This window comes from Antechinus flavipes, chromosome 2 (genome assembly GCF_016432865.1).
Source record: "Antechinus flavipes isolate AdamAnt ecotype Samford, QLD, Australia chromosome 2, AdamAnt_v2, whole genome shotgun sequence".
Taxonomy (NCBI): domain Eukaryota; kingdom Metazoa; phylum Chordata; class Mammalia; order Dasyuromorphia; family Dasyuridae; genus Antechinus; species Antechinus flavipes.
The window spans coordinates 434,981,970-434,995,838 of record NC_067399.1 but is presented as its reverse complement, the minus strand read 5'-3'; the positions used below and the strand labels follow the sequence as shown (position 1 = coordinate 434,995,838).

Sequence of the window (13,869 nt, the reverse complement as noted above, 5' to 3'; positions counted from 1 at the left end):
TTTCCTAAGGCTCAGGTGACAAAAGATCCCTGACCACAGGAGAGGGATAAGATCCAATCCCTGTTGGGCCCCAAAAGTCTGTCCTGCCCAAAGTCAAAGCTAGCCAGGTCTGGGGAACCTTCTGGTGGGCAGGAAGTTGGTAAATATGAAACACATTGTTCCACTCAATTTCCTGAGCTTGGCTAGAACAGCGGTGGGTGTGTGGGGACTAGGATGGGGGATGGGGGTGTGTGTGATTACTCAAACCTCAACACTGAGGCTAAGCTAAATGAAGGAGAAGTTAATGTGGAAGCCTGCCCCTCATACCTGGATGACATCCAGACTGGCAGCCCCTGCCCGGCCCACGTTGATGGTGACAGGCTTTACCAGGGCACTCTTAGCAAAATTTTGGATCTTTTTGGGCATGGTAGCACTGAAGAGCAGTGTCTGTCGCTGGCCCTGAGGGAATGAAGGACAGAACAAGAAGAGGAAAGTAAGATATTCCTTCACAACCAAGAGTCTTGGGAAGGGCCAAGAAAAGGGAAGGGGATAGGATTGTGTACAGAGGTCCCTGTACTTCTGGGTAAGGCACCTTGAAGTAGGAGAAGATGGTTCGGATGTCTCCCTCAAAGCCCATGTCGATCATTCGGTCAGCCTCGTCCAAAGCCAGGTAGCGGCAGATGTCCAGACTCACCATTTTCTTCTGTAGGAGGTCCATGAGACGCCCAGGAGTGGCCACCATCATGTGCACTCCACTGGAGAGGGAAAGGACTATTCTGTCTTTGTATCCCAGTGCCTAACACAATGCCTCACACACAGCAGGAACTTAAAAAAAAATGCTTCTTGAACTGAAGAGAAGCTAAAGTCAAGGGACAAAGGCATGAGGCACAGGATGTTGCCTGGGCAGTCAATGATCACTACTAATTGGGTTAAATTAGAGGCCAAGGAAGCATGATTCAGAGCCCAGATCCAGCCCTGAGGGAGCCCAATTGGAAGATGAGGAAGGCCAGGCTCCAGCTGAGGGCTGATTCAGGGACCAGATGTGCAGGGGGGAACAACCTTCCTATTGGCTTTCAGGGACTTTGCTCATTCCATGACTGCATTCTCTCCCACAGCTGGAAAAAGTCCAGTTTGAGCTAAACATGTCCAAGGCCTAATATAACTGAGTGCAGATGCTGGTAAAGGATCAATAAATTTAAGACAATGCAATGCAGGGTTGGGATGGGGGGAGTGTTTGTGATAGAGAGTAGCTTGGGTAGGTTGGGGGGAGGAAAGAGCAAAGCAGAGAGCACTGACAAAGTCCAGGATAGCTGTACTTACTGCCGGATAGTTTCCATCTGCTCTTTGACTGACATACCCCCAATGCAGAGGGCACAGCGCAAGGGCGGGGAGCTGTCTTCCTGCAGCAACCGACAGTAATACTCCAAGATTCCGTGGGTCTGACGAGCCAATTCTCTCTGTGAGCAGTAAGAGCCGCACAGTGCTCCATTAGCCCTGGTGCCAGGCTGCCCCTACTGTGTCCATTATAAGCCAGCCCTGTCAGGATTCTCACAAGGATAGCCACTTACTGAGGCATCACCCCCACCCCCACATCCTCCCTACTTACTGAAGGGCAAATAATGAGCCCATAGGGTCCCTCCCTCTTAGAGAATGGTAATCTTTTCTCCTGTTCCAGGCAAAACATGATGACAGGCAGCGTGAACACTAATGTCTTGCCAGAGCCAGTGAAAGCAATGCCAATCATGTCACGGCCAGAGAGGCTACATAGGAAAAAGGGAAGAGAAAAGAAAGGAAAGTGGCCTTGGAAGACATTCAACAAGGATAACAACTCTCTCAAGCTTCAGATTGGCAAGTATCTAGCCTGGAGTCTTTAAAAGTGAGGGCCACCAAAGAGATTTTAAAGAAGGGAAAGAGACCTGTATGTGCAAAAATGTTTCTGGCAGCCCTCTTTGTAGTGGCCAGAAACTGGAAACTGAATGGATGCCCCTCAATCGGAGAATGGCTGAATAAGTTATGGTATATGAATGCTATGGAATATTATTGTTCTGTAAGAAATAACCAGCAGAATGATTTCAGAAAGGCCTGGAGAGACTTACATGAACTGATGCTGACTAAAACGAGCAGGGCCAGGAGATCATTATACACTTCAACAACAATACTATATGATGACCAATTCTGATGGACGTGGCCATCTTCAACAATGAGATGAAACAAATCAGTTCCAATAGAGCAGTAATGAATTGAACCAGATACACCCAGGGAAAGAACTCAGGGAAATGAGTGTGAACCACTACATAGAATTCCCATTCCTTCTATTTTTGTCCACCTGCATTTTTGATTTCCTTCACAGGTTAATTGTATACTATTTCATTCTTCTTATGCAGCAAAATAACTGTATGGACATGTATACATATATTGTATTTAACATATACTTTTAACATATTTAACATGTATTGGTCTACCTGCCATCTGGGGGAAGGGGTGGGGGGAAGGAGGGGAAAAGTTGGAACAAAAGGTTCTGCAACTGTCAATGCTGAAAAATTACCCATGCATGTATCTTGTAAATAAAAATAATTTTAAAAAAAAGTGAGGGTCACACTTACATGGTAGGGATGCCCTGGATCTGAATGGGAGTGGGGTGGTGAATTCCCTTCTTCTTTAGGCCCCTCAGAATGGCTGTGAATAGAACAGTAAGATCAAGGACCAGATCAAGACAAAATTTTCCCACTGTGCTCTCCACAGGCTACATATCATGTCAGTGTGACTGGTGAGCCCGGAGGAAGACCTACCCACATAGGGATACCATTGCATGTCAGAATACATGTTGGGAGCCCTATGGTTTCTATATATGGAGAAAGGAAAGAAAAAGAAATCTACCTGCAGGGAACTTCATTTCCTTGAAGCTTTTGAGGGGGGGCGGGATCCCTTCTCCTTCTACCAAGATGTGGTATTTCTTGCGAACACGGTCATGCCTGGCTTCAGACATGCTCAGCACGTACCGAGGAGCTTTCCAGCTGTGTAAGACAATACCAATGAAAATGGGCGCTGCCTCCAAGTGCCAGCTGAGGGTTCTCTCCTTGGCTGAAGGGAGCCCTAGACAAAGCCAGACCTTCCCCATCTCATGAGTGGGACCCCCCAAGGACTGAGGCTGGCCTTCTTCTTCTTCTTCCCTATAAATGTTCCTTACTAAACAGTAAGTGGGCCTGAAGAGACTGTCCGGAGTTGGCACTGAGGCCAGCTGCTAAGAGAAGCTGATCTTTTTCTTAAACAGAAAGCAGCCTCCTCCTAGCCTCTTTTTATCTCCAGCCCTTCAAGGTGGCCTTCAACCATAAAAACACAATAGCAATACTCATTTCCAGAGCACTTTCCAATTTGCAAAAGTGCTGTGCTCACAACAACGCTGCTTGGTAGAAAATGTATTATTATCCTCATTTGGGTGTAGGGAATTCAAGAAAGGTGAAAATGACTCACCTAGTATTACAGAATAAGTAGAAAACTCCATCACAGACCTGAGCTATGCAAAACCTCAAGTCATCCAGCCTACCCAATTACAAGTCAAGCCTAGTTTTTGTGGGCCTCAGGTTCTATCTTCTTTTCCTCCAGTGTGCTGCCATCTCAACACACAGTCTGCTGAATAAGGGCATAGACCTGCAGATGACACTCACCTGGAGAGACAGAAAAAATGCTAGATAAGAGTCAGGACTCAAAAGGACACTGGGCTGAAGCTAATAAAATTCAATTGGGTAAATGCCAAATCTTAGAATTGGATACAAGATAAAAATTGATTTCACAAGTATGAGATGGAGGAAAAATGGACAGAGAGAAATTTGTCTAAAAAAGATCTAGGGGTCTGAATGGCCTTCAAGTTCAATATGCCAACATGGGTTGCACAGCTTCCAAAATAGAGAACTGATGATCCTACTGTGGGAGACACAGGTTAAGAAGCTAACCCTTTCTAAGCCAAAAGTGTTCAGAATAGGAAAATAAGAACAGTAAAGGGACCTGTCTTCAGGTCTTCAGGTTATGAACTCTAGAAAGACTAAGAATGTTCAAAATGGAGAAGAAAAGACTCAGAGGTATTATAACTTCAGGGACTTGAAGGACTGTCACATGAAAAGGCCCCAGAGCAGGAACAGGAGCAATAATGATCTGATTTAGATTTGATTTCAGAAAACACTTCCTGACAATTAAGAGCTGTCCCAGGATGGAAGGAGCTGCCCCTGAAAGTAGCAAATTCCCCTTCCTGGATGCCTTCAAGCAGAGGCTGAATGATTTGTTGTTAAATTGGAGAAGAAATTTCTTCTGGGCTAGGAGGCTACTGAAGTCTCTTTCTCTCGTTCCCAATACCTGGTTTTGATGGGATCATCATAGGTGATTCCTTTTGCCATCTCTTTCACCGACATGAGAGCTAAGGACAAAGGAAACAATGTTACAGAGGGTTTCCAGTTCCTATTATCCCTTCAAGGTCTAGATCTTAAGGGAGTGGCCCCTTCAGCCATGGATATCTGGGGAGCCCAAGGGAGTTGGCTGTCCAAACCTGGTCAGTATCCATTCCTGGAAAATATGCCCTGACTTAGGTAAGTAGCCCTAAAGTCCTTCTGAACTCACCTCGGCCTTCTGCCACACTCTCCAAGATCTTTTCTTCTTCTTTCAGCTGTTTCTCCTTAGCAGACTCTTTCCGGGCTGGGGAATAAGTCAAAAAGAACATGTAAGCAAGGCCTTGAGTCCAAGGTACCTTGGAGTCCCTCAGCCAGCAATCTCAAGAGTTTAGAGATCATCTGATTTAACTAGTAGTTGGGCAAGATTCCCTCCCCAACAAAAAGCTTCTACTTAAAGACCTAAGGGTCTGCTCAAAGCAGCTAGAAAATGAAGAACTATCCCAAAGGGGGTTTCTGCAGCCCACATTAGGCTCAACTTTTTCCTCTTCCTCCTCCTTTCTATTCCTACATGCATGGGCTATCTCTCCCAACATGTTCATATCCCAACCTTGCTACCTTCTGCCTTCTCCTTCAGGTGCTGGTGCTGGTCCAGAAGGCTGACATTGGACTGGGGGCCCAGTGGAATGTCATCTTCATCTCCTCGGGGCTCACTGCCACTATCTTTCTGCTCCTCCTCAGCAGCTCCCTTCCGCCGCATCTGCAGCAACTTTTGTAGCTGCAGAAGGAATCCAAGAGTGGGACCAAGGGCCATCAGCCTCACCAAGCTGGAAAGGCTAAAATTGCCCACCCCTTCCTCTTTCCATGGGCCTTGGGAACATCCCTTCCCATCTCCACCCCTAAACCATCCTAACCATCCCCCCATTCCTACCCCTACCATTTGCTGCTTTCTCTGTTTAACAGGCACATAAGGTACATAATCCTCATCCTCTGACAGGCCCCCTGATGCATCATCTTCTTCCTCTCGAGGTCTCTGGAGAAAGTTACAGATCACATAGGTAATGGGCAAATGTGTAAGGTAGCAGAAAGAACACGACTTGGAATTGTTTCAAATTCTTTAAATGCAGGTTTCCTGAGCCATGTACTATGCTTGGCACTGAGTATCCAAAGACAAAAAAATGAACAGTCCCTCTTTGCAAGGAGTTTCCATTCTGACATAAGGATAACACTATGTACAAATGAGCAAATATGAAAAATATTCAAAGTAATGTGGGCAATGGTAGGAAATGTTAGCAATAGAAGGGAAATGGAAAGGCCCCATGAAGGAGGTGATACTAGGAGGGAGCTAGAGGTGAGGCAAGGAGAGCATTTCAGACACTTCAGACAGAACCAAGGCAGGGAGCCAAATGAACTATCTTAGAAGGAAAAAAGCCAATAGGCCAATTTGGCTGAAATATAAAAGTTGGGGAGGGGTAGTTGTGTGGGGGTTGAAGAGTAGTGAGAGGGGATGAGGAATGTGCCTGGAAAGAGAAGTTGGATCCAAATTATGAAGGCCTTTAAATGCCAAAGAGAGAAATTTATATTTTATCTTAGAATGAGAAATCACTGAAGCTTTTTGAACAAAGGAGTGATGTGTTTAGGCTTATATTGTGCTTTTTTGACAAATGAAACATCACAAAGTTGTTCTCAAAAAAGTGGTTTTTTAACAATAAAGTACCAAAGAAAGGAATCGTTATAACTGGCAAGGGAGGGTACACATATCACAGGTGGGGGGAAAAAATCACTTAATCAGTTGTAAAGTTCTTGAGAGATCATCCTCTTCAGTTTTGCAGAAAAGAAAATAGGCCAAAAGAGAGAACTCCCCCAAAGAAATTGGGCTACAACAAAGGCTTGTTCATCCCAATCCAGTAACACAGTTTTTTCACCTTTTCTGTGTCCTGGACCTCTTAAGCAGTTTTTCTAAGTCTGATGAATTGATGGACCCTAAGAATAATGCATAAATGCATTAAAAAAAATTTACTCTTTGTAGTGGCCAGAAACTGGAAACTGAGTGGATACCCATCAATTGGAGAATAAATACTGAATAAATTGTGGTATATGAATTTTTTTGTTTTTGTTTTCTTTTATAATAACAGAACCCATGCAAGGGTAAATTTTTTTACAGTATTATCCCTTGCACACACTTCTGTTCCACCTTTTCCCCTCCTTCCCTCCACTCCTTCCTCCAAATGGCAAGTAGTCCTATACATGTTAAATATGCCACAGTATATCCTAGATACAATATATGTTTGCAGAACCAAACAGTTCTCTTGTTGCACAGGGAGAATTGGATTCAGAAGGTAAAAATAACCCAGGAAGAAAAATAAAAATGCAAATAGTTTACATTCATTTCCCAGTGTTCTTTCTTTGGGTGTAGCCGCTTCTGTCCATCATTGATCAATTGAAACTGAGTTAGGTCTCTTTGTCAAAGAAATCCACTTCCATCAGAATACATCTTCATACAGTATCGGGTTTTTTTTTTTAATTCTTTAAATAACTTTTTATTGACAACAGTATTGTTGTTGAAGTATATAATGATCTCCTGGTTCTACTCATTTCACTTAGCATCAGTTCATGTAAGTCTCTCCAAGCCATCTCTGCCCAGCAGGATGAATACAGAGAGGCTTGGAGAGACTTACATGAACTGATGCTAAGTGAAATGAACAGAACCAGGAGATGATTATATACCTTAACAATGATACTATACGATGACCACTACTATTTGATGACCAATTCTGATGGAACTGGCCATCCTCAGCAATGAGATGAACCAAACCAGTTCCAATGGAGCAATAATGAACTGAACCAGCTACGCCCAGTAAAAGAACTCTGGGAGATGACTAAGAACCATTACATTGACTTCCCAATCCCTCTATTTTTGCCTGCTTGCATTTTGGATTTCCTTCACAGGCTAATTGTACAATATTTCAGAGTCCGATTCTTTTTGTACAGCAAAATAATGGATATGTATACTTATTGTGTATCTAATTTATACTTTAATATATTTAACATCTACTGGTCATCCTGCCATCTAGGGGAAGGGGTGGAGGGAAGGAGGGGAAAAACTGGAACAAAAGATTTGGCAATTGTCAATGCTGTAAAATTACCCATACATGTAACTTGTAAATAAAAGGCTATTAAAAAAATTTAGTGTTACAAAGGAAACCAATTATCTTGAAAATACAATTATATGTATAAACACACACATATATACACACATACATACATACACACAGACACACACATACATGTATATATTGAAATGAATGAGTAAAAAACCCCATGTAAAGAACTTTTTCATTAGATGTTATCTCACCTCTTCTAACTTTTTTAATTTTTAAAATTTTCACTTCCAAATTGTCTTCCTTTCTAAATTCACTCCCTAATCCACTGAGAAGGTATACTGTCTAACTTCTTCAAAGTGTGTGTGTATGTGTGAACATTTGCTGCATTCTCACCAGTTTTAATTCCTGACTACCTGGCTTTCAATTGCACCATCTTCCCGAAAATACTCTCTTCTAGTTTAATGCTAACCTTCTTTTCACCAAGTACATAGTGGGTTCCCCTCCCCAAGTTTTTCAACATCTTGATTTCTCTTCCATTTTTATACATTTTGTTCCTTTACTCAAACCACTTTCTTAATACCCTCTACTCCAGATGACTGCTCTCTTCTAATTTTCCTTCCACCTTCAATTATCTTCCTCCCTAAATCTGAACTCTTACCCTAATATTTGTTTCTTTTGGGGGTTGATTCTCCACTCTCTTTCACACAGAAAAAAAATGCCAAGATCTCTAATTGCATCTAAAGCCATTTCCAGTTGTCCTGATCTATACCTTACCACTAGATCCAGAAGGCTCTCTCCAGAGACTGGGACTTTGCACAGCCCTTCCTCACTTAAATCCAATTCACTGACAAGTCAGGACATCATCTTCCTCTTAGAGAATGATGGTCAAACAATGTTCTTTCACAAACACACACAATCCCTCCATTCAATTAAGTGCCTAATCTCATCCATCTCCCTCCACACTTCTCATAGTTAATTTCTCTCCTTCAATCATACTTACCCCATTGCCTGGACTAGTATAGAGCCTCTTATCTGGCTTACCTTCCTCATTTCCCCTCCTCAACAATCCACCTTTCACATGGATACTAAAATAACTCTCCTAAGATTTAGTGTAACAATATTACTCTCCTGCTCAAAAGACCTCGATCTCCTCTATAAGAGTTTTTTAAAAATCAATTTTTAACATTTAAAAAAAAATTGAATTCCAAATTATAGATCAATTACATGTTGAAAATACTATTATCAATATAACATATCAATAATTACATATTATTGCTTGCCCTCTCAATGGATGGGGGAGGGGCAGGACAGGAAAATTTGAAATTCCTATTTTTTATTAAAATGAAGACTTTTAAAATATGCAGTTGTCAAATATTTAACGAAATAAAACCACACTGAAAAACTAGGCATGTAAAATCACACATGAACAAGAGCTCTTAACCTTTTCTCTTGCCATGAGCCCTTCTGGCAATCTGGTGAAATTCTTTCGTTTGTAGATTACATTTATAATTGAATAAAATGCTAAATTTCAATTAAAAGTCAGTGTAAACAGTTAGAATTCCCCTCGCTCCCACCCATCACAAGTCCCTCGGCTAATAATTTCCTGTCTAGAATAAAAGCTCTACTTTCCCCTTTTCAGATCCTACACTAGAACCCTGAACACGTCTTTGCTCCATCTTCCACCCCACCCCCACCCCCACTCGGGTTCCCATCTGTACTTGTTTGCTCAGGCTCTTTCCTTCTACTACATACAATTGCTACTACACACTATGTGTTCAATAGGTGTTTCCAGCACCTGTTTCGGCACTGTTTCGGCAAACAGGGACTGTGGTTGCCTTTCGCTTCCCGTCGTCCCCTTGGGGCAGGGGCTAAGACCCCAGGACCTCATGGGGGTACATGGGTAGATCTCCTGGGACCCCTGAATGCCAATGGGAACATAGTTATAACTGTCTTTCGGTATAGCCGGAGTCCTTCATAATCCTGAATATTTCCTGTTAGGTATTTAAAAACATCTGGAAAGCCTATAGAGTCTGCGAAACAAAGGTAAGAACCCCAGGCTCAAAAGCTCCGTCTTGGGAGGCCCAGAGGAGAGGGAGGGGAAGGGCGTGCTCCGGGATCTGTCTGGTTGGGGGTGTGTAACCCCGGCTCTGCCCGGGGCGCGCAGTAGAATGCTGGTCTTTTCCCGACACGTCTGGTAAAATGGAAGGGGGGGAGAATGAATATTTTCGGACCGACCAGACTGGTACAGGATCCGCGAACCTTTTTCTAACTGCGCGGCTGATAGACACCGGGAGGGAAAGGGAAGTCGCGGAAATCACCAACAGACTTAATAGCTAGCTCCTATCTTACCTTCCTATCCGTTTCCGGCTCCTCCATGGCGCGAGTATCAATCACGTGGCATACGAACTCCACCTCCATGTGAACTTAACCAATCACCCTCGAGGAGGAGGTTTCTGTCTCCCAGCAACCACTCTGAGGGGGTTCTGGATTCTTTTAAGGGTTGCTTCGAGGGACAAGCTTCTTCCCAAAAGAAGTGGAGCATGCGCACGGTTTGAAGGTACCGTGGTGGGGCACCGGAAGTCCAGGCACCATCGGGAGGGCTTAGCGCCTGGGTTGTTGTGGGATACTGGAAGAACAGAGAAACGAGAAGCACGCCCCCTGGGGCATCTTCTCAGAACTGAACACCCTCGCTTTCTCTACACCCTCCCCTTCCCGCCCACCCCATCCCCCCCTGCGCCTGAAGGAATTCATTCAGATTATTCCTCCTTTGGATTTTAAAGACCCTTGACTCCAATCCCCTCAATTTTACCATTTAAGGAAGCTGAGATCCCAGGCGCACCGTCACTAGCTGGCGAAGCCAGGATTTAAGACGAGGCCATATTTTTCATCATTTTTTGAACGAGTATAACATTATTGTATGTCATCTTGTTCTCATCTTTTTCAATGAAATTAAAATACCCTACTATTTCTTCATCTAACGTAAAGTTCTATTGCCCAGGTGTATGCCTGTTTTTGTAATTGGGCAAAAATAATGAGACCAATAAGTACCAAGATAGAGGGTAGGTCATCCCTGAAAGCTCTATGGTTTCCAACCGCCAAAGAGTTAAAAATGCAGATTAAAACAACACCGGAGTTTCACATTTTGCCCATCGGATTGCCAAAAGATGAATACGGCAAAAGCTAGAAGCAATGTGGAAGGACAGGAACCTTGGTGAAGCCTGAAGCGGCTCTGGAAAACCTTATGGAATTATTGAGGTTCAGAGTAGACCCCCAAAGGTCAAGGTTTCAGACCTGTGTCTCAAGGTGTGTCAAAAGAATTTGCAGGCTTGAACCCACCTCCAAGCGAAGCGGCGAGTTAATTGTAATGCCAACCGAAGCGGACTGAGGTCCAGAAGAAGTTAGCAAAGAATCTGGAGCAAGAAGATAAATTTATAGGAAAAAGAGAGATCAGGTGCTTCATGTCACTGATAGGCTTGAGGTAGAACTGAGGAGCGGTTTGGGATGCACCTCATTATTCTCAGAAACTTTGTTTTTACCAACCAAGAGACTGGTTTCTGACAGCCAGCTTTATTTGTGGAGCTACAGCCCTCCCAGGGCCGGTGGCCTTAGAGTGACGGCTACATCTCTCCAGTATGGAATTAACTGAATGAAGACACTCTCATAGGAATATAGCCTTAAACTACAGCCTTAGTCATGACTTGAGACTTTATATTAACAAAGAGTTATAGCTAAAAGTTGTAGGTTTATGTCCCCTCCTGTTTCTCACCACCTCTTAATTGACATTTAAGTACTTTTAAAGGTAATGATGGCTTTAAATTTTCTTATCCAAGGATATATGTATATATCTTGTATAGCAGTTCTCTAGGGAAATTTAAATTAAGAGTTTGTTATTATTGACTTGTATTCTTTTATTTCTGGATTAGATTTCGGAGATTAGAATGTAAGTCCAGCTTATACCCCAAAGAGATACTAAAGAAGGGAAAGGGACCTGTATGTGTAAGAATGTTTGTGGCAGCCCTGTTTGTAGTGGCCAGAAACTGGAAACTGAGTGGATGCCCATCAATTGGAGAATGGCTGGGTAAATGGTGGTATATGAATGTTATGGAATATTATTGTTCTGTAAGGAACGACCAGCAGGATGAATACAGAGAGGACTGGCGAGACTTACATGAACTGATGCTAAGTGAAATGAGTAGAACCAGGAGATCCTTATACACAGCAACAAGAAGATTATGTGATGATCAATTCTGATGGAATGGCTCTTTTCAACAATGAGATGAACCAAATCAGTTCCAATAGAGCAGTAATGAACTGAACCAGCTACACCCGGGGAAAGAACATCTGGGAGATGAAGCACTATATAGAATTCCCAATCCCTCTATTTTTGTCCACCTGCATTTTTGATTTCCTTCACAGGTTAATTTAACCTTATTTCTAAGTTTGATTCATTTTGGACAGCAAATATATTGTTTTTAACTTATACTTTAACATATTTAACACATATTGGTCAACCTGCCATCTGGGGGAGGGGATGGGAGGAAGGAGGGGAAAAATTGGAACAAAAGGTTTTGTAATTGTCAATGCTGAAAAATTATCCATGCATATATCTTGTAAATAAAAAGCAGTAATAAATAAAAAAAAAAAGAATGTAAGCCCGGACTCCCCCTTCAAACAATGGGAGAAAAAGCCCAGTAGGGGTGGAGGTTTCTGCATTCATGGTATTTAATCTTGTGTTGTGGTTTTTACTTTGCACTCACTTTTACTGACAAATACTTTGTCAGATGGGAGAGTCCCTTTCTTGAGAGTGTAATAAACCTCTTTCTGCTTTTTCTTACTCTTGAGAGTCTCTGATTATTTTTGTGGTTGATACTGTCCCACCCACCAAGAAGCTGCAACCATCAGTATTATGCATTAGGACTCAAAACTTAGAGCATCTCCAAATAAAGACACAATGATTTTTACTACATTGCTAATAGCAGTGATAATTTCCAAAAGATAGTTTGAGCCATCAAAAAAGGAAAAGATGAGAGTTAACTAAGTTCCCTGGGAGAACTCACCATTAACAAGGAGCAAGATGTGATAAGATGGGGCAAATTCTTAATGAACTAGCTATAACAAGGGGAAAGACGACATAAGGCAAGCAAAGTTTCTAGAGAACTTGGTGCCATAAGGTGGGCAGTTCCTAACGAACCCAAAATGTCATAAAGTGGGCTAAATTAAGGCTTTGACTGGCAGACTAAGTTCTAAAAAGAAATGAGCTATTATGTTTAGTAAATCAGCTAAAAGAAGTTAATGAAGAAGTAGGGTATCTTTTATAGGAGAAAAATAATCTCAGGATACAGTAACTATGGGGTCATGATAATTTGTAAATGCAAGGAAATTGGACAGATTTCCTTTGCACCAAAGGAAGGAAAAGAACTTAAGGATAAGAAAATCAATGCCCTTCTGATGTAAACTGTTTCCCCTTTAATCTTTGGGGGAGAAGGGTTGGAAAGGAATTTTAGAGGCACACCTTTCTGTCCATAAGGGCAACAGCCAGATAAGTAATTTCGTTCAATTGGAAATTTTGGTCTGAGGCATAGCCAAGACCTATTGAGCTGGAGATTAGTCCCTCATTCATCTGGAAATTGGCCTGATTTGGAGTCAAAAGCAGCCCCAATATATCTAGTGCTATACATCCAGACATCTTTGCAGAAGTTCTTAGTGTTTGCAAATTCTTTCTTTTGCAAAGAATCTGCAACATCGACCAGAGGGGATTTCTTACCCTCAATTCTCACACATCATCATTTGGTGACCCATATGAGGATTCCTGAGAGTCTGGCTGAAGAAGCCTTTCTTGTTGGTTGTCTATTCTATAGCTAGAACACCCAAAAATTCACGGAAAAATTTAGGTTATTGGGAGCTTCATGCTCAGCAGACTTCTCTGGGGATTCTCAGATTGGAATTCCTGCATTCTGACAAGAAGTCCCCTTAATTAGGGAACATTTTGTCATCTCTTTCTCCCTAGGGACACCTAAGAGAATGAGACACTATGGAATCGGGGAAATCTAAGGTTTGTGGCAAAATGGGACAGTCCACCTCTATCTCTAACGATTCTCTCTTAGGATGTCTCTTAAAAAACAGAGACAAATTCTGTTTGAAAGATCTCAAGACTAAGAACTTATTTACTTTTGCAATGCTGCCTGGCCTCAATATATCTTGGAGAACCAGGAAAAATGGCTCAATAATGGCTCAGTTAACTACAGCATTATCCAGCAGCTTGATTTGTTTTGCCAAAGACAAAGCAAGTAGACAGAAGTTCCCCATGTCTAAGCCTTTATGGCCTTGTCTCAAGATCCTAAATTAAGATAGCACTGCAGAATGCTGCTGGTAAGATTTATTTCAGGGGAACTGAAGGTAGACAATGACCT

General features: G+C 42.4%; 1 protein-coding gene across 4 annotated transcripts in view; it reads right to left on the bottom strand.

Moving 5' to 3' along the window:
* DDX41 (DEAD-box helicase 41) overlaps nucleotides 1–13,869 on the bottom strand; it is a 38,357-nt gene that overhangs the window by 11,423 nt on the left and 13,065 nt on the right. For 2 of the 4 annotated variants that reach the window (XM_051979038.1, XM_051979034.1), the window contains exons 1-11: nucleotides 9,809–10,776; nucleotides 5,293–5,388; nucleotides 4,974–5,133; nucleotides 4,588–4,662; nucleotides 4,327–4,387; nucleotides 2,857–2,993; nucleotides 2,583–2,655; nucleotides 1,586–1,739; nucleotides 1,300–1,436; nucleotides 572–734; nucleotides 307–438 (exon numbers count right to left, since the gene is read on the bottom strand). In XM_051979038.1, coding sequence (XP_051834998.1) covers nucleotides 307–438; nucleotides 572–734; nucleotides 1,300–1,436; nucleotides 1,586–1,739; nucleotides 2,583–2,655; nucleotides 2,857–2,993; nucleotides 4,327–4,387; nucleotides 4,588–4,662; nucleotides 4,974–5,133; nucleotides 5,293–5,388; nucleotides 9,809–9,877 — 1,257 coding nt within the window. In that variant the 5' untranslated portion in view covers nucleotides 9,878–10,776. The other 2 variants (XM_051979035.1, XM_051979036.1) reach the window with 2 other exon arrangements.